The sequence below is a fragment of the Phacochoerus africanus genome, chromosome 1 (genome assembly GCF_016906955.1).
Source record: "Phacochoerus africanus isolate WHEZ1 chromosome 1, ROS_Pafr_v1, whole genome shotgun sequence".
NCBI lineage: Eukaryota > Metazoa > Chordata > Mammalia > Artiodactyla > Suidae > Phacochoerus > Phacochoerus africanus.
The window spans coordinates 242,323,582-242,351,067 of record NC_062544.1 but is presented as its reverse complement, the minus strand read 5'-3'; the positions used below and the strand labels follow the sequence as shown (position 1 = coordinate 242,351,067).

Here is a 27,486-nt window from a genome sequence, read left to right as displayed (position 1 = left end):
ACCATTGCACCACCACGGGAACTCCGGCCCAGGAACTTCTGTATGCTGTGGGTGCAGCCATAGAAAAAGAAAGATAGAGAGAAAGAAAGAGAGGAGGGAGGGAGGAAGGGAGGAAAGAAGGAAAAAGAAAGAAAGAAAGAAAGGAAGAAAGGAAGAAAGGAAGAAAGGAAGAAAGGAAGAAAGAAAGAAAGAAAGAAAGAAAGAAAGAAAGAAAGAAAGAAAGAAAGAAAGAAAGGTAGAAAGAAAGGAAGAAAGAGAGAAAGAAAGAAAGTTTTGATTCAGAGAAGAAAATCTGGCTACAAATGGCACAGTTTAGATACATTTTGAAATAGAAGGGGGACTCAATAAGTCACGAATATCCATCTTCTGTTACTGCATCCCCAGTAGTATTTGGTATGATATAAGGGCTTAAATTAATAAAGGACAGTATTATACAAAATGATTCCATTAGAAAAATATGTTAATTCAAGGGCTTCTGGAATTTTTGTCTCAGCTGTAGTCCTAACAAACCCCAAATTAACACCTTTTTATTTCAAAAAGAAAAATATATGTTATGCATGGAAAAACCTAAGAAGATAAATCAAAATGAGCACTATTAATTCTGAGTAGTTTTTTTTTTTTTTTGCCAGGTGGTAACTTTAATTTTTATAATAAAACTGTATTTCTTTTGCAATCAGAACAAAAATGATAAACTTAAATTAAAAATATATCTTTTCATAGGTTTTTTCAGAGCAGTCCCTGCCCATTTCTACATTTAGGCAGTTTATAGAGCTGGCTGGCTTTTTCTTAATCTTGGAAAGCAATTTATTTTCTGAAATCCTCGCATTTTATCCAAGCTTATCCCTCAGCGAACAATCATACACAGTCTGTTCCAGATTGTAATCGGTAAATGAAGTGAAAATCACAATGAGGTAACTATTATATGCTCTCTGTCACTCATAGATTTCCCAGGTAACTATGATTTCATTCTTCATGAAATAAGAACCAAACCAGAAACTTTGTTGCTCCCCAGTAGACCTGAAACTCACAGAAGAGCTCTGTCCTCAGTCTCCAGCAAATCACTGATTCGAGAAGAAAATGAGCTAAAATCCCAGGAGATCATTCTGAACGCTCTTAATAATTCTCTTCAGCAGTAAACACATTCTAAACATTTATTTCTGAAGAACACAAAGTGTTTCTAGATATTAACAAAAGTTATGTCTAATTGGCCAACAGTTGTGCTTTAATGTCCCTCAAGAGGAATGCTGAGTATATTTGCAGTGTGATAGAGACCCATTTTTCTAATCCAGATTGCCAAGTGTATTCAGTGATGCATTTGCTTTAAAATTGTGAAATGAATGTGCCCAAGGGAAGCATTGGACGTGCTGAATGTTATAGTTCAAAGAAGAAAAACAGCAATGTCTGAAAAACCAGAGAGTTGGAAGGAGGGAACTGCAGATTTGCTCTGTTCATTTGTAAAATGTCTTTTTTTTTTTTTTTTTGGCATCAATTAATTATATACAGAGGATGTCAGAATCAGAAATGTTAATCCAACTACAGTTACTTTGCTTAAATAATACCTATAAATTCCCAAAGAACCACCTAGGATATTAATCTGTTCTTTATTTTGAAAGTATAATTCTAGAAAATACCATCCCTTTTAAGTCAGTCTTAAAAACTAGCACATAAATTGTTTGAAAATCTATTAAATAGAGAAAGATTTTAAATAAATTATACTAGTTCAATTTTGGACAGTTTCCAAGAAAAATATATTCCTTGGAAAGTTTTGAAAGAAAGAAAAGTCGTATTAAGAAAATAAAATATTCTAGGAGTTCCCGTCATGGCTCAGTGGTTAACAAATCCGACTAGGAACCATGAGGTTATGGGTTCGATCCCTGTCTTTGCTCAGTGGGTTAAGGATATGGTGTTGCCGTGAGCTGTGGTGTAGGTAGAAGATGTGGCTCAGATCCCGCGTTGCTGTGGGTCTGACATAGGCCGGCAGCTACAGCTCTGACTAGACCCCTAGCCTTGGAACCTCCATATGCCGCGGGTGCAGCCCTAGAAAAAGACAAAAAAGACAAAAAAAAAAAAAGAAAATTCTAGAATTAGCCTGTCCATGAGGGACGTCATAATAGAGAAAGAATTTGCCTTTAAATCTTTTGCACCCAAGAGGAAAATAAGTTTCTAAAACATTATGTTATTTACAGCAGAGGACCAAAATCAATGTTATTGGTAAATAAGCAGGACATTGTCTTTTCACTTGGCATGAAATCATTCAAATCATTTGAGTTCATTTTACAGTAAAATAAATGGCAAGACACTGAAAGTAATACACTGTTTAATTTATTTCATACTTCCTACCAAGGGCTTATCTCTAAATGGAATCTTTTTCACAAATACTCAACAGAAAAGCATGTACACTGTCAATCTACAATATGAATGCTGGTCATTGGAGGTTTTTCTACTTAACAAACATGTATTTTATACCCACTTAACCTGATTGACTTGGTTCAACCAAAGTTACTATAGATTGCTATGAGATATATACATTTCACTCAATTTTTTTCACTCAGTTATATGTCTGGAAGTATATTCAGTTGTTTATAAATTGAGAGTCCACATCCTTTTGTGAATGTTCTTTTCCTTCTTTTGGTATTCCCTTTTCAGAACCTAGGTAGTACAGTTTATATAAGTAATAGAGTTTATATAATTCTATTTTGACATCCATTACATTTATTATTTATTATAGCTAGTGGTTCACTGTTCCTACTATGATGTGGATTCACTGATGATACGAATGTCATTTTGTATTTATTTTTTAGTATGTAACACCAAATAAGGTGCCTGACACATGTAGGAAGTCAATAAATGTTTGATAAACAAAATAACTAATTAATTAAATATCCCCCAAAAAGCTATGAAAACTATGCCTAACAAGATGCTAGTATTGAAGATTACTATATTCTCTCTCTCTCTTTTTTTGCTTTTTTTTTAAAATCTTTTAGGGCCTCACCCAAGGCATATGGAAGGTCCCAGGCTACAGGTCAAATCAGAGCTGTAGCCGCTGGCCTACGCCGCTGCCACAGCCACAGCCACAGCAATGCCAGATCCTAGCTTCATCTGCGACCTACACCACAGCTCACAGCAACATCATTTCCTTAACCCACTGAGCAAGATGAGGGGTGGACCCTGCATCCTCATGGATACTAGTCAGATTTGTTTCTGCTGAGCCACGATGGGAACTCTCTAAGGTTAATGTATTAATTTAACATTAGGATGGCAAGAAAAAGTGTGTTTAGATTTTTTTTTTTTGTCCCCCTTGGCAGCAATAATAAATGAAACTTAATAGGAAGATACAAGTCTTGACTGGAGATGGAAGAGGGAGGGAGGCTCTTCGTGGGAATCTCAGCTGTGTGAGTGTCTGGGGTACCACTTTGATGATGACATTCTTACTTAGGAGGATTCAGCTCTGGTAGGTAATCAGGTACTTGGCTAGCACTAAGGAAGAAACTCACCTTGAATTATTGTCCCAGTCCAGCTTCATTCCATAGTTAAATGAAGATAGTTTACATTTAGAAAGCAAGGAGGGTCCAGTTGAAGTAGTTAAAAAGACCTTCCTTATGGAAATTGTTTTTCCATAACATGCATGCCTGTGACTCTTAGAGAAGGAGTCAAATTCTCATAGGACCTTAAACTCTTTTCTAGATGTAAATCAGTCAGCTTTCAAATCTTTAAGCCAGAGGAGGTGACTGGCTGGCTCCAAGTTAGTCTAGTACCATCCAACTCATAGTTAAGAAATGTTTGTTGTTGTTGTTAACATAATCTGACTCCAAAACAAGTTTTATATATGAGAAATTACTCCTCACACATAAATACTCCAGTAAAACAAATTAAACGTAATATACACAATGGGAAATAAAATCCTTGAATACGTGTCAATGACATGATTGTTCTCCAGAATGATTCTACCAACATGTCCTCTTAGTGATTTTCTTCTCCTTATACAAGGTGAATCTGTGCTGAAGCTACCTGTGGATCTTCCTTGCATGGAGTCCTCTTCTGAGTGTAGAGAAAAGGAAGTCTGATCCATGTCAGTCTTACTGTCATGATAACAACCATCAAAGGCCATAGCTTGAGCTGCATCAATATTGTATGTTCCAGAAAGCTGACAAAAAGACTTTTGTTAGTAAGTAATGAATATGGTTTTAGGAGTAGGAATTACAGTAAAGATCTAAAAAATCAGATTTTAAAAATAGTTTCAATAAATGCTAATAATAGTATTTTAAAGAATAGAATTCTGGTTTTGCTTCTGGTGTCTGATTAAAAGTCATTTTCATAATAAATGGAAAATATCATCTTAGACATCCATTTTTTAAAAGGGATTTTTAGAGAGATATTTTAGCATTATACAAATAAATGTATCACAACTATAATTGTCAGTGTTTTCTAATTTAGTCCTGGCCTGAGGGACTGTTAAACTTAACGTGCCTTTCCCCAGAGAGAACATTGTTTCAGGTTCTCCCTCTTTGTTTGTTTTTTTTTTTTTTTCATCTTTTTGCCTTTTCTAGGACCACTCCCTCGGCATAAGGAGTTTACCAGGCTAGGGGTCTAATCGGAGCTATAGCCGCCAGCCTACACCAGAGCCACAGCAACTCGGGATCCAAGCCAAATCTGTAACCTACACCACAGCTCACGGAAACGCCAGATCCTTAACCCAGTGAGTGAGGCCAGGGATCGAACCCGCAACCTCATGGTTCCTAGTCGGATTCATTAACCGCTGCACCACGACAAGAACTCCTCCCTCTTTGTTTTTGAGTAGTGTGAATTGTTTGCCATAAGTTTGTGAGTTGAAATTGAATATGATTTATCAGAAGAGCAATATAAACCAATTGGACTTGTTTTTCAATGTATTTTTCCTCTTTAGGGAAAACATAACAGTATACTTAATCAGTGCATTTTTTGTCCCAAAACGGAACAATATCATCTGATGACCCATTTACACTTGAATTTGGGGATGAGGTAAGGAATGATTTTAGTGGCTCTTTTAAAATTCAAAGTGGCCAAGTCTTCCCATTTTTGCTAAAATTACCTATAAATGGGAGTTCCCATCATGGCTCAGTAGTTAACGAATCTGACTAGGAACCATGAGGTTGCAGGTTCAATCCCTGACCTCGCTCAGTGGGTTAAGGATCTGGCGTTGCCGTGAGCTGTGCTGTAGATTGCAGAAGGGGCTCGGATCCCGAGTTGCTGTGGCTCTGGCATAGGCCGGTGGCTATGGCTCCATTCCACCCCTAGCCTGGGAACCTCGATATGCCACGAGAGTGGCCCAAGAAATGGAAAAAAAAAAAGAAAGAAAGAAAATTACCTATAAATGGTGCTAACATATCTCAATTAAACAACTTGAAATTGGCTTATTTTTTGGAAGGAGTGAATTATCAATGCTTTCTGGCTCCACTGCCTGATTGAATTTAGTTATTTATTTATTTGTTTATTTATTCATTTATTTATAGGGCCACATCCATGGCATATGGAGGTTCCCAGGCTAGGGGGTCTAATCAGAGCTACAGCTGGCAGCTATGCCACAGCCACAGCAACATCAGATCTGATCCGTGTGTGTGCCTACACCACAGCTCATGGTAACACTGGATCCTTAACCCACTGAGTGAGGCCAGGGATTGAACCTGCAACCTCATGGTTCCTAGTTGGATTCGTTTCCATTGCACCATGATGGGAACTCCCTAACTGAATTTAAACTACAATTTTCCTTTAAGGTTTTACTCTGAGGGAGAGAGTGGTTCAGAACTGTGTCTGGAGAGCAACAGTTACAAATTGCTTTCTGAGAAAACAAAATCCTTTCTTGATCTGTAAAAGAAGTTAAAAAAATGAACAAATATGGACAGGCTACTACTGGTTGGAAGTATTCAGAATTCAAATCAGAGGCTGCAGAGGCAATTCTGCCAAAATGTATATTTGGTTCATACTGACTCTACAACCAAATTATTTTTACTGAATTAAAAGGACATGGGGATTATCAAATAAAAATGAAATGACATCAAGACTGAATTACTAACCAACAGCCAATAATAACATTAGTAATATATTCAGCTCTCGATCTGAGGATAGAATCACTATGTACAGTCTCCCTGGTGGTTTTGCTAGCCACCCAGAGTGTTTCTGTGTTATCCCACTGGACATCCACATTTTTATCTCAACAAAAATGTCATTACTATATTAAAAATAAATAATTTTCTTTGAAAAATAAGGGTAGCATTTTCTTTCTCTATTGTGATAATTTAGATCTAAATAACTGATTAAATCTTTCAGTGCACAGTTTACCAGTAGGTGCTAATTTCCACAAGATTTTAAGTAGGCTGTTTCAACAGAAACAGTTTTAGAACTGGCCTTTAATTTTTTACTCTAGTTTATAACTTTGCACATAGATAAAGCATATTATTTCTAAAGTATGGATTTGACTGTTTTAGGCTGAATTCTAAGTCCTAGAATTAGGAAAACATTTGGATGAAGGAATAAGAAATTAAATAGCTTCCTTTCTCCTTTCTTGGCAAAGGTCAACAATAGGAACACATTTTCCACAGCTCTTGCTGTTCTCCTGGCTCTTGGTATCTGGGGATGGTTGGGACAGGTGTGTGATGGCCGTGGTAGTAGCAGTGGTAGGAAATGAGCTTCGCCTAACTTCTTGACTTAATAGGGAGGAAATCCATAGCTTAACATTCCTGGTCTTTTTCACCATCCCTCAATCACTCCACCTGAGGGGTTTGGAAGAAGGAAGGAACTGGCATGTGTCTTAGTCAGTTTTGAGTCACTTTGGGATCTGCTTCAAGTCTGGGTTTGTTCTCTGAAATGAGGTAAAGGAGACTGTCCTTACAGGGGAATCCTGAATTGTCTAGCTTCGCCAGTGACCAAGATAGTAAGTACGTTTAACACTGTGATGAAATATTAGTGGGACCTCCTGCTCACAGATCTAACGCATTTTGTCCAAAGTGATTTATCAATAGCAAAGGTAGCATCATAATACCAATTTGTCTGGCTTCCACATCTCTTTCTAAAACTGGTTGCCCAACTCAGGTATAGAGGAATGAGGTATCATTGATTAGCTCTTAAACCTTCAGACATATCTTTCTTCTCTGCCCCTCACCAGAGCATCCCACCCCTTTAAAGATCTCTCATCTCAAATAGCCTGTTCTCGCTATCTCTACTAAAACCGCTACCCTTTCACAGTATATTCTCTGGGCACTAATCACAATAAGAACCTAACATTTGTATAGTATGTACAATTTGCAAAAATTTCAAATGCATGTATTATGTCATTTGATCTTCAGAACCACCCTGTCAGGTAACGGAAGAAATTCCACCATTTCGCAAATTTGGAACGAGGTTTAGGAGGCAGCCAGGCACACAGAGCTAGGATGCCAGGTTTGGCATCACTTCTGACTCCATATCTTGTGCTCTTTCATTTGTCACACAAATATATGAATGGTGGGCATTTCTTTGAAATAATTGCAATTTTGAAGGAGGATGCTTAGGATGGTGGTTTCCAGAGGTTGGGGAGGGAGAAATTGGGGGTTGAGCACAAACTTTCGGTTATGCAAGTTGAAAACTTTCTGGATATTGGTTGTACAACAATGTGAATATTCTTTTTTTTTTCTTTTTCTTTTTATGGCCGTACTTGCACATATGGAAATTCCCAGACTAGGGGTTAAATTGGAGCTGTAGCCGCAGGCCTGTACCACAGTCACAGAAACACCAGATCTGAGCCACACCTGTGATCTACACCACAGCTTGCAGCAATACCAGATCCTTAACCGTCTGAGCAAGGCCAGGGATTGAACCCGCATCCTCACAGAGACCAAGTCAGATTCTTAACCTGCTGAGCCACAGTGGGAACTCCAACAATGTGAATATTCTTAATATTACTAAAGTGTACAATTGAGATGACAAGTTCTGTTATTTTACTACAATTAAAAATCAAAAACAGGAGTTCCCATCGTGGTTCAGCAGTAACAAACCCAACTAGTATCCATGCGGATGAGGGTTTGATCCCTGGCCTTGCTCAGTAGGTTAAGGGATCTGGCATTGCTGTGAGCTATGGTGTAGGTTGCAGATGTGGCTTGAATCCTGCATTGCTGTGGCTGTGGCATAGGCTGGCAGCTACAGCTCTGACTTGACCCCTAGCCTGGGAACTTCCATATGCCACAAATGTGGTCCCAAAAAGCCAAAAAAAAGAAAAAAAGAAAAAAAGAAAAAAAGAAAAAAAGAAAGACAAGAGAAGGAAAAAAAAACCCAAAACCAAAAATAATTTTCAAAGTGAACAGTGCTTATTAAGTAAAAGAATATTTTCTGTGGTCCAGAGAAGATGTGTACAACCTGATCAACCAAAAAAAAAAAAAAACCGAAATAGGTAGTGTGAACACGTGTTGTGCGGTGGGAGTTGGGGATGGGGTGGGGGAGGGGGAGGTAGGGACATGTAGCTATCTGGGCAACAAAGAACTAGAGAGGTGGGCCAAAATCACTTCAGAGCTTCTTTCTTGGATTAACCACTCCTCACATAAAAACAAAACAAGAAGAGCAGAGCTCTTTTCCTCATCACACATTTTTCTCTATCACCTTTCACTTCACAGATAATCCATATCATTGCGATTCACAGTATAGCTATGGATCGGCAGCATCTGGGGCTTGTTAGAACTACAGACTCTCAGTTCCCACCCCAGACCCACTGAAGGAAAATCTTAACAAATCCCAGGTGACATGTACATGCCAATCACCGCACACTTGTCTAAAAGCTCCTGATTTTCTCACACCTGCATAGCCGTCACTGTGCGTATGTACATGACAAGTACACATACTTGAATGCTGTCCACAAAAGAAATGGAAGCATCTGCAATAAAAAAAAATCAACTTCTCTTACAGCTTTGACTCAAAGGATATGAAATAGAAGAATGAAGTAGCATTACAGGAGATCAGAATTTCGATTGCAGCTCAGTTGGCCGTGAGTCTTTTGGCAGATTGCTTTACTTCACTGAAACTCTGCTGCTTCAGTTTAAAAATAGAGATAATAATCTCTGCAAGGCCTGCATCATGGAGCTGAAATGAGGGTTCAATTTGAGAAGAGGATAGAAATGCTCTCACTAGAAGTATAAAGAATATCAAAGAATGTTTTGGGTGTGCGTAAATGCTCATGTAAGAATTTCTTAAACCAATGTGAATCTATCATATTGACATTATGCATATGTATATTATATATATGCACACATGTATATACCAAACAAATTAATCTGATCTGTTAGGTGTCTGAAGTAAAATATCCCCATTCTCATAATAACAGGAAACTGGTGCCCCAATACTTTGTGAAATGAATGAGGTAGAGATGAATCTAGCCAGATTGATAAAACAATGTCACAAGAAACATGTGAGAACATTTAGAGCCCAGAAGGCACCTTATTCCCAGTATACTGTGAAAAGAATCTTCCTTTATGCTCTCCCACAGTCCTGAGTGACAAGAAAAGGAAAATAAATCCTTGCTCTTAGTGGAGAGCTATCATTTACCGGTTGAGAACACAGCCTTTGGAGTCAGGGGGCTCCAGGAGCAAATCCTGATTCCTCTTAAGCTATGTGACCTTGGCCAAGTTACTCTGCATCTGCTCTTATTTCACTTCTATAAAATGAAGATGATAAAGTACTGATCTCTCGGGGTTACTTTGAGAATTAAATGACATAATACATTAGGTGGGTAGCACAATGCTAATATGTAAGAAGCATTCACTACATGTTAGCTGTTATTATTGTCATCATCTACTTGAAAGGATGTGATTTGTACATCAACCCCTTCTTTTCAAGGGTTGGAGTCAGTGGAGTGGAGCACACTGAGAGAAATTCCTCACACAAAAATCTCCTGCAAAGGGGAATGAGGATGCTGAGGAAACCAGCCAGCCTGGAGCAGAGAGACTAAAATTCAATAGTGAATTCTCATCATCTCATAAACTTGCATCTTGCCAAGGCACCTGGACCTCTTCCAAGGGCTGCAGTGCTGTCAGGAGAGGGCCTAGATGAGGATAGTCTTTTTCCCATTCCAAAAAAGATCCAATAGTCAAAGCAAGGCAGTACCTTCCCTGTCTTGAACTGTTTCCGCTCTTCCACCGTGGTAAGGTAGTTCACGGCCGCATACTCAATGACTGACAGGAAGACAAAGAGGGAGCTGACCCACAGGTACACGTCCACAGCCTTGATGTAGGACACCTGGGGCGTGGAGGCGCTCACCCCGGAGAGGATAGTAGACATGGTCAGCACCGTGGTGATTCCTGCCGTTCAAGAATAGTGATAAGCTCAGTGACATAATCATTCCGTTCCAAGTTCTGGTGCTGGATGACACCGGGGGGCACATTTCCAGCATGATTTCTGGTGATCAAAGGTATGTGGGGGTGTGGAATCCCTGTGTGTTAAGCTAGTACATAGTTTGAGCCTAAGCAAGGAACTCTCTTGGATTTTTCTTTCCATTTCTTTCTCTCACCCTTAGCCCCACTGTCCACGATATTTCCTTCCCTCCCAATAGTCTTCATGGAGTCAGTTGTGTCTTTAAGGATCCATTGTGCCTTACCCTCAGTTGGGCCTCTTTTAACCAACCCAGAAAAGTAAATATGTACTCAATTTTAAAAAATTCTTCTGAGAAAAAAATTCTAATGCCGTTTCTACTATGCTTCCCTATCGTTGCACAACTTTTACGGTTCATGAATTGTCATCATGTCTTTAATTTTTCATTTGTCAGGGAGTGATCTTTGGTAGCATTAAAGATTGCTGTCTCCATTTTCATATTGAACACTTACAAGCCATCATTATTGCTATCACTTTGTGCCTTGTTACTGAAACTACAGTTCAACTGAGATTCAGAACAGAAATGTGCCGTGGAGACCCAGCTCAGCGTATTTACTAAGCAACTGCTAAAGGCCAGGTACTTCCCTAGCCTTCCTTTCCCTTGTCTTCCATTATTCCCACTCCTTTCCTTCTTTTCCCTTTTTCCTCCCTTCCCACTCCCTTCCCCTTCCCTTCCCTTTCCTTCTCTTCATTTCCCTTCTTTAATCTCTGCCATAAGTGTCAGAGGTAATGAAATCAAGGTTCGGGGGACAATGGAGAAGAAGTGACTGAAATTTCCTTAATAAAATGCCAGTCTTGGGGAGGGCTATTCTGTATCTAATTTCTCAGAGGGATACTGCAAGAATACTGCCTGGAGAGAAAGTATAGTATTGTAAATATTTGAAATGTACACTGGTTGGCATGGTTTTATTTCTTAACTTCCCACTAGGGAGGTGTAAATGGAATCCTTAATGATTTTTATAAGTTGTGAGGACATTTTAATATCAACAGACAGAGTCCCAAACAGTAGGATAAGCACTGTGATTTACTCCTAAATGTACAGACACAGCATGTGGACAGCTTTCACCCACACATTTCTACCTTTTCTACAAATTCTATAATTCTGCAAGGTTCTCATCTGAGGGAGGCCTATATCAAAGGCAATGACAACTCTATAGGGCTATTCAGTTTCAAATTAGGTTTTTCCTTTGGATGGTCAAGACCAAGGCAACTTGGCAATTTGACAGTCACGATGGGAAGGCCAGGAATCATACCTTCACACTGATTTGAGCTCTAGAATAAAAAACCTAAAGGCCACTCCAGCTCATACCATCAATTGCAGGCCACTGGCTCACTGAGTCTCAGGTTTCCCCAACAATGGTAATGTCAACAATGTGCATTGCAGCAGATAGCTGTTTGCATAAACACGAAGTGTGAATTTTTTATTAATAGTGCAGGCGTCTGTTTAGCAGAAGCTGAGATTATTAAATAAAACTTACTTGCTTTTATTGAATGTTTACCCACCACAAACCTGCATAAATATTAACCATGCATTGCAGAAAAGAAATATGAGTGGAGAGTGGCTAATCAACCCGAGTTTTGTCAGGGGCAGGAATGAAACCTTTCTCTCTGAGTGCAGAACCCATGCTTTTTTTCTTGCAAATGTGTGGCCTCTCATTCTGACCCTGTAAAGGGAATTTCCTTTTGTTTTTAATGTTATAAACCAATTTCTATATATGGAAAATCTTTGAGGCCAGATGCTGTAAGTTTATTAAGTTATTTTGTATTTTTCAAGAGGCCAAGAGTCTTATTCTCTTCAGGATTTCAGTGGTAATGCTGAATGAATCCTAAATGAACATTTCTATTTTTTCGCTTACCACATTTTTAAAAAAATTTAAAAATGTTTTCTGTTATTGGTTTTCTAAGATATGGAAGCTAGAACTTGAATTTTTTTCAATGAACAGTAACATGGGGCTTAGTGGACAAAATAAGGGTTTGGAAAAAAAATACAAATACATAATCTTGCCATGTATTTTAAATTGATGACTGTTGAGTCAATAAAAGGTAACTACATTATCTATATTTGTCAGAGAGCAATAAACTATCAGTCATTTTCTATAAAAGGGTGCTTAGTCCAACCAAATTGCAATAACTTTATTTTTAAACCAGCATTCTAGATTTTCCTGTTTAAAAAGAAAAGAGAGAGAGAGACTGGGGAGAAGGGATTGTTCAGTTCAGGGGTTAAAGGATGAGAAAACTGATATATAAATTCCTAAAGCAATAGAACTTGGAGTATTATAGCTACATTAAACACATTTATCACGCTTATTATGTCTTGAGCCACCCCTTAGAAATACATTAATCTTGACAAATCGTATTCCTTCCAAGCCCATTAAAGTTAACATCGCAATAAAGGGGTTCTGAATTATATGAAGGGACAGTTTGCCAAAGAAAGGCCCTGTGTTGGGATTAGTGAATTATCTTCCCACCTCTTCAAATTGTTATTCATAGTCCGGAAAACGTTGAGACAATATTTAGTGTGGCCCCTGTGTCTCACCTTCCCTGAACCTTACAGTTTCACCCATATTAACTCTTAAGAACACGTATGGGATCCTAAGAGCCCTTCAGTTAGGGGAGAATTATTTATCTTTGTGTTTCATTGGCCATTTTTTTTGCCATACATGATGGAGAGGTTCACTGGCCTTTGTGATGGCAGTAGGGCCTGCAGGCATCGCTTAGAAATATTGAGTCAGTTCACTCCTCCAGTAGCTGTGTTGTGGGGCATTCTTTTGAAGGGATAGATATCTACATTCACCTTGAAATGAGGAAAACATTTTCCCTGTAGGCCTAGGCAGAGTGAACATATTAAGTGATATGATGGAGAGGAAGATAGATTGGATATTCCAAAACAGCTCCAAGGCCAGAAAGTAGCAACCATTATCCCACAAAGGATGCCAGAGTGTTGCACAGAAGTTCTGACACCTTTTATGATGGTAAAATGAATAGTTCCTAAGTATTTACTTTTCCAGGTATTTGGCATATCCTCTGTTAGACAATTTTCTTTGTGAATGATGACATGCCTGAAAGCTTTTGTTGCCTTTCTCTGCCATGTCTGGTTTCTGATAAATGATTCCATGACTTCATACATTGTACATAAATGGCATACCCTATGGAGGAGATAGAAAGTGAGGCAGAATACTAACTCAGGTGGTCAGTGTAGGAGCATGGGCTTTGATGCCTTCTTCGATATGGCCCTTGATTAACATTTGTGGCTTAAGGGCTCCAGGGAGTAACATCCCACAGGCTTTGTTTACTATAGGGAGTATACCTCTACCCCATGGTCATTAATCCCTAATCCCCTGTGACTCAGTTTATAAGAAGAGAAGGGCAAAGAAACTATGAGATTTACAGGACATTTCCACCCCTAGGAACCTATTGGACAAGGACTGATATAGGTAATTGAACAAGGCCAATAGGAGAAAACCACATCTTTCTGGACCCCATGTTGGTGCCCACCCCCATTTTTAAGAGATAAAAATTCCTACAGGACAATAGAGAATCGGGCTCTTCTCCCTCTCCCAGCAACCCTGGGAGCTATTTGCTTTCCTTTAATAAAGACTTTGCTTGCTTGCTGCCTGTGTGTTCACAGACTTCATTGTTCGACTGCTGTGAACAAGAATCTGGATTCCGGTATCATCTTTTGGGGGCTCATCCTGGATCTGATCCAATACATCTATGCTCACAAGGTAAGTGGCAGAAGCTTGCACTTTCTACTTTTTTTTCAGTTTCATTTGCCACTAAAAGGAGGGTGAATGTGTGAATGAGTGTGTGGCCAGAGACGGAATAGAGACGGAACAGAGACAGAGAAGAGTAATGAGGCAAACTTTCCTTCCCATTCCCCCACTCCGAAATCTCCGCCATGTACTCTAGCCTTTGTAAAGCATTTGGGAAATCACAGTTACTGTGTTTCTGAAGGTTAGCAATTGTTGAAAGGCATGTAGAAACAAAAATTTTGTTTTTATAAATTTTAAAGGGTGATAAAGTGTTTAAAGTAGTTGTCCCTAACCCTCCACGAGGGTTCGAACATCCTTGAACAGCTTTATAATAGTCTCACTCTTCTATACCAAATGAATGGAAACACAGAATGGTCTTCTTTTTTTTGAGTGTGTGTGTCTTTTTGTCTTTTTAGGGCTGCACCAGCGGCATATGGATGTTCCCAGGCTAGGGGTCTAATTGGAGATGTTGCCACCAGCCTGTGCCAGAGCCACAGCAATGCCAAATCTGAGCCGCGTCTGCAACCTACACCACAGCTCACAGATCCTTAACCCACTGAGCCAGGCCAGGGATGGAACCCACAACAGTATGGTTCCTACTGGGATTTGTTTCCACTATGCCTTGATGGGAACTCCTATAATAGTCTTTTTAACTCATCCTACATTCCCAGTTATGTTAGCTGTTATCTTTTATGAGAAGTGCCTAATCACAATGGGTACTTCCGTGTTGTTCAGCCTTTATTGTTCTGAAACGTAACAAATGTGGGAGGGTCTTCATCACCAAATGATTCATCCTCAATCAGCAAGTGAATCGACATGTGGAAGAGTCTTAAGGAAGAATGAATCATCATTGTTTTTGGCTAGTAACTAAAATATTATAAACATGGTGGGCTAAATACTGGCAGTTTAACAACTTCGTATTGAACGCAAAATATGTGCAGGACACTGTGCTAGTCACTGCAGGAACAAAAAAGATGGTGATAATGATCCTTGTCTTTAAGGAATTCATATTCTAATAGAGGAGACAAGAAGAGACTTCAACCCACCTCACATCTAAAGATGAAGCAGAACAAGCAGGTACCGTAGGAGGTACAAAGTGCTATGTAATTCAAAGACGGGAGAGACCTATCTGCCTGGAACCATCTCTGACTGATGGTTTGAATTTGACAAAGAAAGACAGGTATGGAGGTTATTTTAGGCAGGTGAGAGTCAGAACAAACCTTAGAGGTGAGATAAGCAGATAGGCCTGAGAGCCTGTTTGAGAACACTAAATATTCAAATTATTTGAAGTTTAGAGTGTGTTGGGACAGGGGTATGGATGAAAATCTAGCAAATAAAAACATAGAACACTCAGTTTTATTTGAATTTCAGATAAACAAGAAATAATGTTTTAGTATCAGTACATTCCATGCAATATTTGGGATATACTTATAATAACGCATTATTTGGTGCTTATCTAAAGTACAAAGTTAAGGAGTTCTCACTGTGGTGCAGTGGGTTAAGAATCCAACCACAGTGGCTCAGGTTGCTGTGGAGGTATGGGTTTGATCCCTGGCCCTGGCCCAGCATAGAGGGTTAAAGGATCAGGCAGGTCACAGCCATGGTTTGGATTTTATCCCCGGCCCAGGAACTTTCATATACCATGGGCGTGGCCATTAAAAATATATATATATATACGATTTAACCAGGTGTCCTTATTTTATCTGGCAACCTTTGATTCCAAGTTGAGTGTATTCGCTCCAATGGCATTTGGGATGAGAGTATTGTGATCACATTTGCATTTTAGTGACACTACTGAAACCGAGCAGGACCCTGTATCCTCCTGGACATAGATACACAGCACAGTTTCTTTGAGCTCCTCAGCAGAACTAAACCCCCCAACAAATGGCTGTTAACTACTGGATGAAACTTTCTTGGAGTTCCCATTGTGGCACAGTGGAAATGAATTTGACTAGTAACCATGAGGTTGTAGGTTTGATCCCTGGCCTTGCTCAGTGGGTTAAGGATCCAGCGTTGCCATGAGCTGTGGTGTATGTAGGTGGCAGACAGCAGACGTAGCTTGGATCCTGCATTGCCATGGCTGTGGAATAGGCTGACAGCTGTGGCTCTGATTAGACCCCTAGCCTGGGAACTGCCATATGCCACGGGGTACAGACCTAAAAAGCAAAAATGAACAAAATAAAACAGAAAACATTCCTCATTCCAGAGAGAAGGTTACAGCTGGATAAACTGGAGAACCACAGAAGTTTATTGGAAAGACCCCCTGAGGCCATATTGAAAGAATATAGGCCCTGCACAAACCCTGATCCTTATCAGCAATCCCACCTTTAAACTATTGCTATTAAATCCTCACCAAATCCCACTGGGTTGGGATACACAGTTTTTAAAGATATGAGCCCACTGTGTCTCCCTTTGCCCAGCAAAGCAATAAAGCTATTCTTATCTCCTTCACCCAAACTCTGACTCTGAGATTCAGTTCGGCATCAGGGCACAGAGGTCAGGTTTTGGCAACATCACCCTGGTAGTAGGGTTGAACAGGAGAAGGAAGAACAGGAGGTGAAATAAACAACTGTAAGGCCTCTAAGACCAAACTGCATCTTTGTGCAAAATAGTAAGAGGTGTCTGCTCCTCTGGAGGATGTCACCTCAAACCATGTCCCATGGAGTTTGGGCTGGATTTCTGCTCCCTACTCCCCACTGGGTGCACCAATAAATTAGGAATTTAGGATTAACAGATAGACACTACTGTATATATAGTAGATAAGCAACAAGGACCCACTATTTCGCATAGGGAACTATATTCAATATCTTGTAATAAAACTATCAGGGAAGGGATTCTGAATCATTTTTCTGTATACCTGTAACTAACATAACATTGCAAATCAACAAAACTTCAATTAAAATACAGGAGTGCCCATCGTGGCTCAGTGGTTAACAAATCCAACTAGGAACTATGAGGTTTCGGGTTCGATCCCTGGCCTTGCTTAGTGGGTTAAGGATCCGGTGTTGCTGTGAGCTGTGGTGTGGGTTGCAGATGCGGCTCGGATCCCGCGTTGCTATGGCCGCTGGCGTAGGCCAGCGGCTACAGCTCTGATTGGACCCCTAGCCTGGGAACCTCCATGTGCCGAGGGAGCAGCCCTAGAAAAGGCAAAAAAAATATATATATATAAATAAATAAATAAAATAAAATAAAATAAAATAAAAAATAAATAAATCACAAAAACAAAACAGTGGGCAAAGTATCTTCGAAAGAATTTGAGGGTGGTTAGGAAGTAAAAGCCTGAGAGGATAAGTGTTCTAGGAATACTGAAGTTCTCTACTTAAAAAGAGGAGGGGGACATTTCTGATTTAAATATTATTTGACATAAATCATCATAGCAATTTCTAAATCCTGAGGAATCAGATGTAGATACAAGATGCACAGAATTTCAGGGGCGACTTAAATGCATTTCAGTCTTCTCCATTCACCCCAGCCTCCCCTGCACCAGCTTTTATTGCTGTCATTTTCAAAGTGTAAGCGCTGAGCAGTCAGCTTCAGGCATCCTATTGAAAATCATGTTCATAAACCTTTATAGACTGAATGCCTTTCTTGTTCTGTCTAGAGGGCTGGAAACAGGCCTTTCAGCTCCTCTGTGGGTCTAGACTGCCCTACTGCTGTACTGAGGTCAGGACCAGGCTTCTATGATGTGAAGGAACAGCCACAATATTTTAATTACACATTAAGATGGTATTTTTCCCTTTGAAAACATTCAAGCCTCAAATGCTTATAGACTGAAGCTTTTAATAGGGGAAAGAGGTGAACAAATTATTAATATTAATGATGATTTATGTCTTTCAAATGATCTTTTGAAGTATGTGTATAATTTGTGAACATTAAATTAGAAGTCACCCTTTCTGGAATGAATTGTGTGATAATTACAGTGATTGTGACCCACTTACAACAATCTTCTTTCTAGTAGAACATTACAGGTGAAAGAACAAAATCAGCCAAAACGAGAGAGTTCTGCCCTGAACCAGCCAAAAAGGGAAGTGGAATGATTCAGGTTCCCATTAAGCAACATGTTATTGAAGTGCTTAGCTTGGCAGCTCCACTTTGTAGGGGCTCGATAACTGCTAAATGGGTCTGAAATTGTTCCCGTAAGTCTGTATGTGGGAGAGTGGCATATAACTAGCTAGACAGAGAAGATAATCACATCTGTTAACGAGGCTGGCAATGTCTCTCTAACCTGAAATCTTATCCACTAAGCGTCATCATACCTAAAATTCCACTGTGGTTGCTTCCGATTCTGGCATTTAGGTTAAGCCCTAATTTCTAAATAACACTCATGTTTCTAAGATCAAGCAACCCCTTCTCCAAGAAATAATCTATTCAGGTACCAATAGTATGGTATGAATTAGTGTGAATTGAATTCTTCTGTAATATAAGGGTTTGTCAGAGAAATGAACTTGGGCAAGAGATAGGAAGATTTTCCTGAAAGGGAGAAGAGAGACATTTGTAAAGTGAGGCTGTTGTTGCTTCATCATTTTACCCTCTTCACTCTCTCTTTGGTCAGCTGGCATAGACATCAGACCTAATGACTGCCCTGAGTTTGTCAACCCAGATACTGTATTACCCTGAGAGCACATCTGTAGCGATCCCTACTAAATCACCACTCTCTTTCCCTCTCCACTTACCACCGTTTTTATCTACCTTCCCCAACATCTCTCCCATATTAACATTTCACAAAGGTGCAGAAAGACTTACCCAGGGAAACTCTTGCAGGAACAGCTCTTCGGTCAATCCAGAATGAAACCCAGGAAAGCATTACCATCAATATAGCCAGGAAATAAGTTTGCAGCACGAAGAAGAAAATATGCCTCCTTAGCACAAAGTTGATGAAGAGCCTATTGTACCAACCTAGGAGAAAAAGCCAAAGTTTTCATAGCACAGGTTTCCTCGGGGAACCCCCACACAGGAAGCAGTGAACCGACCTGCTTCTTGAGACTCTGTGCTCATAAGGAATGTAAAACTTAACACACTCACCTTTGTTTACCCAGCACTGGCACAGGACCTGGGCCTGGCACTCCACCCAAGTTTTGTTGAACTAACCCATACTGCAGTCTGTTTAATGATCTGACTGAAAGATTCTCCTTTAAGTTTCATACCTGCTGTTCAGAGATGAACTGTAATTATATTTTGAAGGATGGCCTTTAAAGACCTTTCTCCAAAATATATTGTGTTTGCAGTGTTTCTGCAGGTGAAAAAAATCTTTAGTACATGACCGATGGCTGATGCAATGGCCAATAAACCATTTATTAGCTATAGCAAATGAAATGAAACATTTTATCTGGAGGAAAAGATTCACCATAGCCAGGTCATTGGATTTCAAGTTAGGCTCCAGACAGCTAGGGATTCAGAGAGGGACTGGGAGAGGGAGTACCCATAAACCATTTTTATTATTTCAAAGTTTCACGGGCACCATTAACTTATCAATGATAAATCTGCCAAAAAGCAGCCAAATCATATTTCTTTGCCTCTTGTTGGAATTATACAAACTCATGTTGGTAATATTATTTGATTCTCAGGTTTCCCTTTTCACATTGGCTACAAGGAAGCTTAAAGTCATATTTTGTAACAATCTACATGGCTTCTCTGAGTGTCTTCTCTAATAACCATATATTATATTCTATATAATAACATCCTTTTTTTACATTTTTCTTTCTCACACATTTCTTTTTCTTTTCTTTTTTTTCTAAAGGGCTGCACCTGCAGCATATGGAAGTTCTCAGGCTAGGAGTCCAATCAGAGCTGCAGCTGCTGGCCTATGCCACAGCAATGCTAGATCTGAGCCTAGTCTGTGAACTACACTGCAGCTCGTGGCGATGCTGGATCCTTTAACCCACTGAGTGAGGCCAGGGATTAAACCCACATCCTCATGGATACTAGTTGGGTTCATTTCCACTGAGCCACAGCTTTTTTTCCTCATTATTATTATAATTTTTTGTCTTTTTAGGGCTCCACCTGTGGCAGATGGAAGTTCCCAGGCTAGGGGTTGAATTGGAGCTGTAGCAGCTGGCCTACGTCACAGCCACAGCAATGCCAGATCCGAGCCACATCTGTGACCTACACCACAGCTCATGGCAATGCTGGATCCTTAACCCACTGAGCCAGGCCAGGGATCAAACCTGTTTCCTCATGGATACTAGTCAGACTCATTTCCACTAAGCCATGATGGGAACTCCATTTTTTTTTACATTATTTTTTAAAGTAACTCAATGTCTTTATTACTCTTGTTAGAGCCCATTTCATTATGGTTTGCAATTAGGAATTTTGGTTATGGTTGTAGAGTGGAATAATAGCATCTCTGATGTTATAGCTCCATATAATTATTGCGAGATTAAAAGAGATAAAGAAAAGCTGTGAAAGTACTTCATAAAGAAAGACAAGTTAGTGTATATGGTTTTAAGTCTTGAAATAAATTTATGTAGCGAGGTCCTTTTTTTTTTGGCTGTGCCTGTGGCGTGTGCACGTTCTCTGCATAGGAATCAAACCCCCACTTAAGCAGCACCAGAACACTGCAGTGACAATGCTAGATCCTTAACCCGCTATACCACGAGGGAAGTCAGGAAGTTCCTTCTTTACTTATAACTTTCTGAATAATTTTTTTTTTGGCAACCATGAAGGAGAAATATTATATTTTCCTGTGGTTCTTCTGGGAAGGGGAGCCCAGGGATAGTTTTGTTGTTGAAGCTGTAGCCAGGAAGAGCTCCCTTTACCAGATACTGGACAGATACTGCTGCTTTGGAAAGATGTGGAACCCTCACTTTGGGTAGTGCAATATATAGAGTCTGACTCCAGTTTTGATATTTGACTGCTGATAGCTCTCTAATACACTTCCCCTTCTGCTCCACACATGGGCAAGCTAGGAAGAAAGCCAGATGCTCCCTCCTTTGGCACTAGTGGGAAGATTAAACCATGCAAACACAGACTCATGGAAGGAAGTCTTCACCCCAGCCTTACTTTCTAACTACCATAAAACCCTAAGCCAGGTGCCCCTCCCTGTTCTCTCAAGGCACTTCCCTATCTGCTTGCATCCTCCCCTGTTCTCTCTCTAGAAAATCCCATTATGGAAGAAATAAATCTCTTTATACCCTTTCGGTATGCATGTGGCATCACCAATTTTGACCTGAGAACCAAATTTTGGGTGGAAGTTTCCATCCATCTCCATCAGGTTTCTGCACAGCAGAAAAAAGGGGTGTTTATGAAAGAGAGAAAAGACTGGAGAGTTGGCATCAAGAAAATGGAAGAGATGTAGAGTAACTGGGGGGTCAGTCCAAGACAAGGATCAAGAAGGTTTTTACAAATGGAGACTGCCACCTTCAATGGCCTGTTGATGCTAAGGCTTCATTCTGCATTGAAAGAATAAAGGCAATGATGTTGATAAAAATGGTGAAAGTGATGGCTACTAGCTAGTATTTTTTAAGTATGGCAGACAGTATTCTAAGTTAAATATGGCAGACAGTATTCCAACTTATTAAAATCTGTTATGTATCCTCACAGTTCTATGAGGTAGAGAGTATTATAAAACTAGCTTAAAGATGAGAACTTGAAGCTGAGGGGGATTAAACAACTTGTCTAAGGTCAGATTTCTAATAAGTGGTAGAGCCAGGATTTGGACTCACATGGTGTCTCTCCAGAACTTGTACTTTTAGCAACTACTTTATGCTGCAACAAAGAATAATTGTTCAATGCATCCTGTTGGGGGAAGGAGTAATTTTTTTTCCTTCTAAATCAACAGTGCATGATTTTGAGGAGCACTGAAAGGGGTGAGGGGCAGAGGACCTCACCTGCTTATTAATATTGGCAGGCACTGGGGAAGGCAATGCCAAGGGGAAAAGTGAGGACCTGGTGGTTCAGCTATCAAATGGAAACTAAAGTTCTATAACTATAATTATCCTTTTTCTATATAGCTTATTTTGGAGTGGTGGTTACAGTGGTTGTTTTAATGATAGGAATGAAGACAAAATATAAAATATTTTTGATGAAACTAATATATTTAATCTGAGAAAAGTACTTGAATTTGACTCTCAGAAGACCATGTTTCATAATTTCTGGATAAAATGAGGCAGAACTATCACCTACGTATGACCTAAAATAAATTATAAATCCGGTTTTCTTCTTCTCCGGGAGGAGCGGAGGGAGGGAGGCGAGGGAGGGAGGGAGGGCCATGAGGCAGGCGGAAGGAAGGCACTTTAGGAAGAAGCCTCTTTCTTGGCGGGAGGCTCGGTTATTTTCTTTCTTTCTTTTTCTTTCTTTGGTAGTTTTTTTTTTTATTTTTCTTTCTTTCTTTTTTTCTTTCTGTGGGATCTTTAATTCTTCCTTCTTCGGCCTTCCTTCCTTCCTCTTCTTCCTTCTTTTTTCTTTCTTTCTTTCTTCTTCTTCTTTCTTTCTTTCTTTCTTTCTTTCTTTCTTTCTTTCCTTTCTTCTTTCTTTTTGCTTTAGGGCCACACCTGCAGCATATGGAAGTTCCTAGGCTAGGGGTCGAATCAGAGTTACAGTTGCTGGCCTACACCACAGCCACAGCAACTGGGGATCCAAGTTGCATATGCAACCTACCCCACAGCTCATGGCAATGCTGGATTCTTGACCCACTGAGCAAGGCCAGGGATTGAACCTGAGTCCTCATGGATTCTAGTTGGGCTTCTTATTGCTGAGCCACAACAGGAACTTCTATTAATGCTGATCTTTCTGACACCTCAGAAATGGTTGAATGAACTCAGATATCATTACTGACTTGATATTTAAGTACTACTTTCAAAATGCTTATTATTGTTTTTATTTGTTTTGGATTCCATTTAATTTTTCTTATTAAAAATGTGCCTATTGTAACAAATTAAAAAATACAGAAGTGCTGAAATAAAATTGAAAATCTCCCCAATATCTATACTTACTTCTCAGAGTTATCTATTGTTAATCTTTCAAGACATTAAAAAACTATATACTTTAAAAAAATAACAAATATTTATTTTTACTTGTTTTTTTGAACTTTATTATGAAAACCATGGATATTTGAACTTAATTCTTTTTTTTTCATTTTTCTTAAAAAATTAAAATGTTGGAGTTTACACTGTGGTGCAAAAGGAACTCCCCAAATGGTATTTTATATGGGTTCTGCCACAAGTGACCCAGAATGTTAATAACCAGAGAAGAGGAGGCCACTTGTAACTTTAATCAACAGGGATCAAGAACAATTTCTAAAAAAGCCTTGAATAAATGTTGTCACACCAAAACATGTCTGTAAAGAGGCCCTGTATGTCTGTCATAGTAAAGAGTATATAACACAGGTCCAATTTGAATAGATTTTCCTATTTTGAGCAAGATTCACGTGCCAGGTAACTTTGAGGTGCTGGGGAGGAAACGAATGAGGCAGATAGATCAGGTCAGGCATTTAGACAATAAAGCAGTCAAATAGAGATGTATCTCAGGAAGTGGTTAGTGCTGCAAAGACAAATACAGGGAGGGATGGAGAGGAGGGAGGCCTGTACTAGATAGGATGGCTAGGAACGCATTCTTTGAGATATGTGAACAAAGCCCAGAAGGAAATGAAGTTGGTCATGAAATGATTGGGGAAAAACAGTCCATGCAGAGAGAGGAAAAGGCCATGGCAGAAACCCTGCAGATGGAATGAGACAGTATTTGAAGACAAGCAAGAAGTGGGGAGAGAAGGACAAGGTGGAGGAGGCAGGGGTAGATGGTGAGGTCAAAGCCTTAGGCAGAGACAGATCATTCAGGGCCTTTTAGATCATGGTGAGAAGCTTAAAGTTTCCAGCAAATGGAAACTTTATGGAAAAAGACTGGAGGGTTTTAAACAGGAAAGAATTGTGGTTTTAATGTTTTCAAAAAAATACTGTCTACAGTATTAAGAGTGACTAAAGGGCCTGAGTGGAAGCAAGACATCTATTTAGAGGTGGTTACATGAGGAAGACAGAAATGTGACAGATGGTCCCTGACCTAAGATGATTTGACTTATGGTTTTTTGTTTTTTGTTTTTTTTTCTTCTTAGGGCCAAACCTGTGGCATATGGAAGTTCCCAGGCTAGGGATCAAATCAGAGCTGCAGCTGCTGGCCTACACCATAGCCATAGCAACATCAGATCTGAGCCACATCTGCAACTTACACCACAGCTCATGGCAATGCCAGATCCTTAACCTACTGAATGAAGCCAGGGATTGAACCTGCATCCTCATGGATACTAGTCAGGTTTATAACCAGTTGAGCCACAATGGGAACTCCTGACTTATGATTTTTTTGACTTTATGATGGTGTGAAAGTAATACAGATTCAGTTGAAACTGTCCTTCCAATTCTGAATTGTGATCTTTTCCCAGGCCAGCAATATTCTCTTGTGATGCTGGGCCTGTGATCGTGAAAATAAACAATTGATACAGTGACAACCATTCTGCACCCAGACAACCATTCTGTTTTCCCCTTCAGTACAATGTTCGATAAATGACAGGAGATAGTCTACAATATATTATAAAATAGACTTGGTGGTAGATGATTTTGTCCAACAGTAGGCTCATGTAAGTGTTCTGAACACCTTTAAGGTGAGTTACACTAAGCTGTGATGGTCAGGAAGCTAGGTGTATTAAACGCATTTTCACCTTTAATGGGTTTATTGGGAGGTAATACCATCTAAGTCAGGGAGGATCTGTATCGGAAAGGTGAAGATGGCTGCCTGTAAACGAAGGATGATGTGACTGGCCAAACAGGATGCTTGTTTGGATTCAGATCTTTCCACATGAGCTTGGCAAACAGTATATGTTCAATAAATGCTGATATACTGTCCACATAAAATAGTGTACCTGTGCTGCTATAGAAAGCAAATCCACTGGATGCACTGAATTCCTCAATGAAGAACTGAGACAGGGAGATATGGTCATCAGTGTTTAGGGACATGTTTCCATGTTTCCAGTACAGCATTAGATCCTCCTCATTGTAGGCATCTAAGACAAAAAAATAACATACTCATAATTAGAATAAGCTCTTGTAAGTTCCATGAGGTCTGGGAACATGTTTTATACAGCTCTGTATCCCCAGGGTCTGGTCCAATGTCATGGTTTTGAAATATATGTTTGCCAACAGACTAATAATACCCACACCTTCAAAAAGAAAAAAAAAAACAAAACCCTCCAAGAATTAGACCCTAATTACTGACACAGTCTAGAGGCTTTCTTGGGCCCACATGATGCATTAAACTTTCCAAATAGCTGCTCCTATGGCTGTGCACTGTCATGTCACAGCACTGCCCATCACTCACAGGCCTGATGCTAAGTCTTGAGGGCCCTTAAGTTTTGTAGCTCTCTTGGATGAAATCCCAAAGTGAACTGGGCCTGTAAATTTTTTTTTTTCCTAAAATCAAATACTGTTATAATTTTTAATGGGCATGGAGCAGGGAGTGTCTACCTAGGAGACACTCATTGAGATCCCTGGCATTTTACCTCCAGTATAAAAAATTACAGTCAGCTTTTAAGATGTCATGTCAAAAATAGCTGGTGGGTCAAATGACAAGGCTTTGATTAGGGGGTCTCTGTCTAGAGTTGGGTTTTTCTGGAGAGCCCAAGCTCCTTAATGAAAGATTGGGATTCATACAGGAACATAAATAGCAGAGCTTTCCAAATTCATTAGTCTAATAACACTAGTAAGAATACACCTTTTTAGGGAGCTGTTCCTTTAAAATCATTGTGGAAACTGCAGAATATATAGTTTAATTTTTTTCATTAAATATTTTTCTCTCATTTGGGAGACAATTTGCCATCATTCTTAGTAACAAACAATTTTGGATAAATATATTTAACTTATGTAAAGATGTTCAAATGCTTGTTAATATGCAAGCATATGATAATATGTTCCAACCATGCATACTCAAGCCATCAAGAAGTAAGACTTACAGCTTTCCAGTTCAAGGGAACAATTTTGAGTGTCAAGAGGAAACCTGCTGAAATCCATAAAGCACATGGCTGAAACAGTTATCCTATAAAAAGAGCGAGAAAAAGGAAACTGCAGATTGTTTAACCAAATGGCCAAATGAGCAATGCAGCATTGAAGCTCTCTTACACTGTGCCTGTTTTGTGTAGACTTTTAAGAATAATGTGAAACAGGCATTACCATTTTCTACCCAAGTAACCTTAAGGAAGCAAACCCAGGAAGGGGGGTGATTTGCTTAAGACACAGAGTTAACGAGTGAATTCCTGCTCTAATAATTGCTTCTGATCTCACCATTTTCCTGATCAGCTTCCTTTGTATTTTCTGGCTCAGATGTTTTCAGAAAAACACACTTCAAAGTGAGAAGACTTCTAAGTAGTTTTAAATATTTTCTGCCTTTTGGAAGATCCAAACTTAAAGTTTCCAGTAATAACGAACTGGAATGGTAGTAATAAAAAACTGTGGATAAAGAGGTTTCTTTCACAAAGCAAGTTTACCTGAGGAAATTATCTTTCCAGGAGTAAGGGGAAAGCCTAGGGCATTTTCAGTTATAGATCTATGTGCTCAATGTGTAATTCAGGTACTGTTAACTCAAAAAGTTTGCACACTGATGAGGACAGTTTTTTTTTTTCCTTCCAAATTTTATTTTCTCCTAGATTTTCCTGGCTTCAAGCAGAGGCTGCTATACTATGGTCCCGCCTCAAAGTAGGAAACTTGGTACCCAAGATCAGAGGTTTATAAAAGCCCCCTGAGCAAGTCTGCAAAAACCAAAGACAACAGCTGCTTCTACCCGTGGTGTCCTCAAGTTAATCAAAGTAGAACCATTGTATCTGCTGTGGGCTGAATCAATAGTCATGCAGCAAAAGGCCAAACCAGGGAGGTGTCTGGATGACTCTGTGTCACAAAACATACTCATTTTGGCATCTTCCTGGTACTTTAAATCTGAAAAGGACTTTTGAAGTCTTTGAGTTCACCCTTTTAAGAGTACACATGAATAAATTAACAACCAAGGAGATTAGGTAGGCACTGCTAAAAAAAAAAACTTATTCATGAGGCTTGTTAAAGAATGCTAAGACAGACTCTATTTAGAAGGACTACTATAACTTTTTAATAGGGAAGAGAGATTGGGCTCAATTCCAAATATAACAAGTGGGAATTTATAGCAAAGGAACAGGGGGTGTCACTGGATGGAAAATTACCAAGAGGAAACATCAGAGGTCAGGGATTCCAGCTAAATGGACGTAGCAGGATTCTTGCTGAAGGGGGGGTGGGGGTGATCAGATGTCAGCTGGAGGTTGGGGGTGGGTAGTGGATGAGGAACCTCATCAGATAGGGAGGTGATAAGATATGGAGAATAGGTGATTCTGATTAAATCAACTTAGCCCAGACAAACATGGAAGCTCAAA

General features: G+C 39.5%; 1 protein-coding gene across 1 annotated transcript in view; it reads right to left on the bottom strand.

The window, feature by feature from the left end:
• Nucleotides 1–3,181: 3,181 nt before the first annotated feature.
• The window catches only part of GABRR3 (gamma-aminobutyric acid type A receptor subunit rho3), a 48,435-nt gene continuing 24,130 nt past the window's right edge, over nucleotides 3,182–27,486 (bottom strand). Inside the window, exons 5-9 of the mRNA XM_047794216.1 lie at nucleotides 26,047–26,129; nucleotides 24,961–25,101; nucleotides 18,861–19,013; nucleotides 10,102–10,295; nucleotides 3,182–4,144 (exon numbers count right to left, since the gene is read on the bottom strand). Of these exons, the coding sequence (XP_047650172.1) occupies nucleotides 3,842–4,144; nucleotides 10,102–10,295; nucleotides 18,861–19,013; nucleotides 24,961–25,101; nucleotides 26,047–26,129 (874 nt within the window). The 3' untranslated portion in view covers nucleotides 3,182–3,841. The remainder of the gene's footprint in view (nucleotides 4,145–10,101; nucleotides 10,296–18,860; nucleotides 19,014–24,960; nucleotides 25,102–26,046; nucleotides 26,130–27,486) is intronic.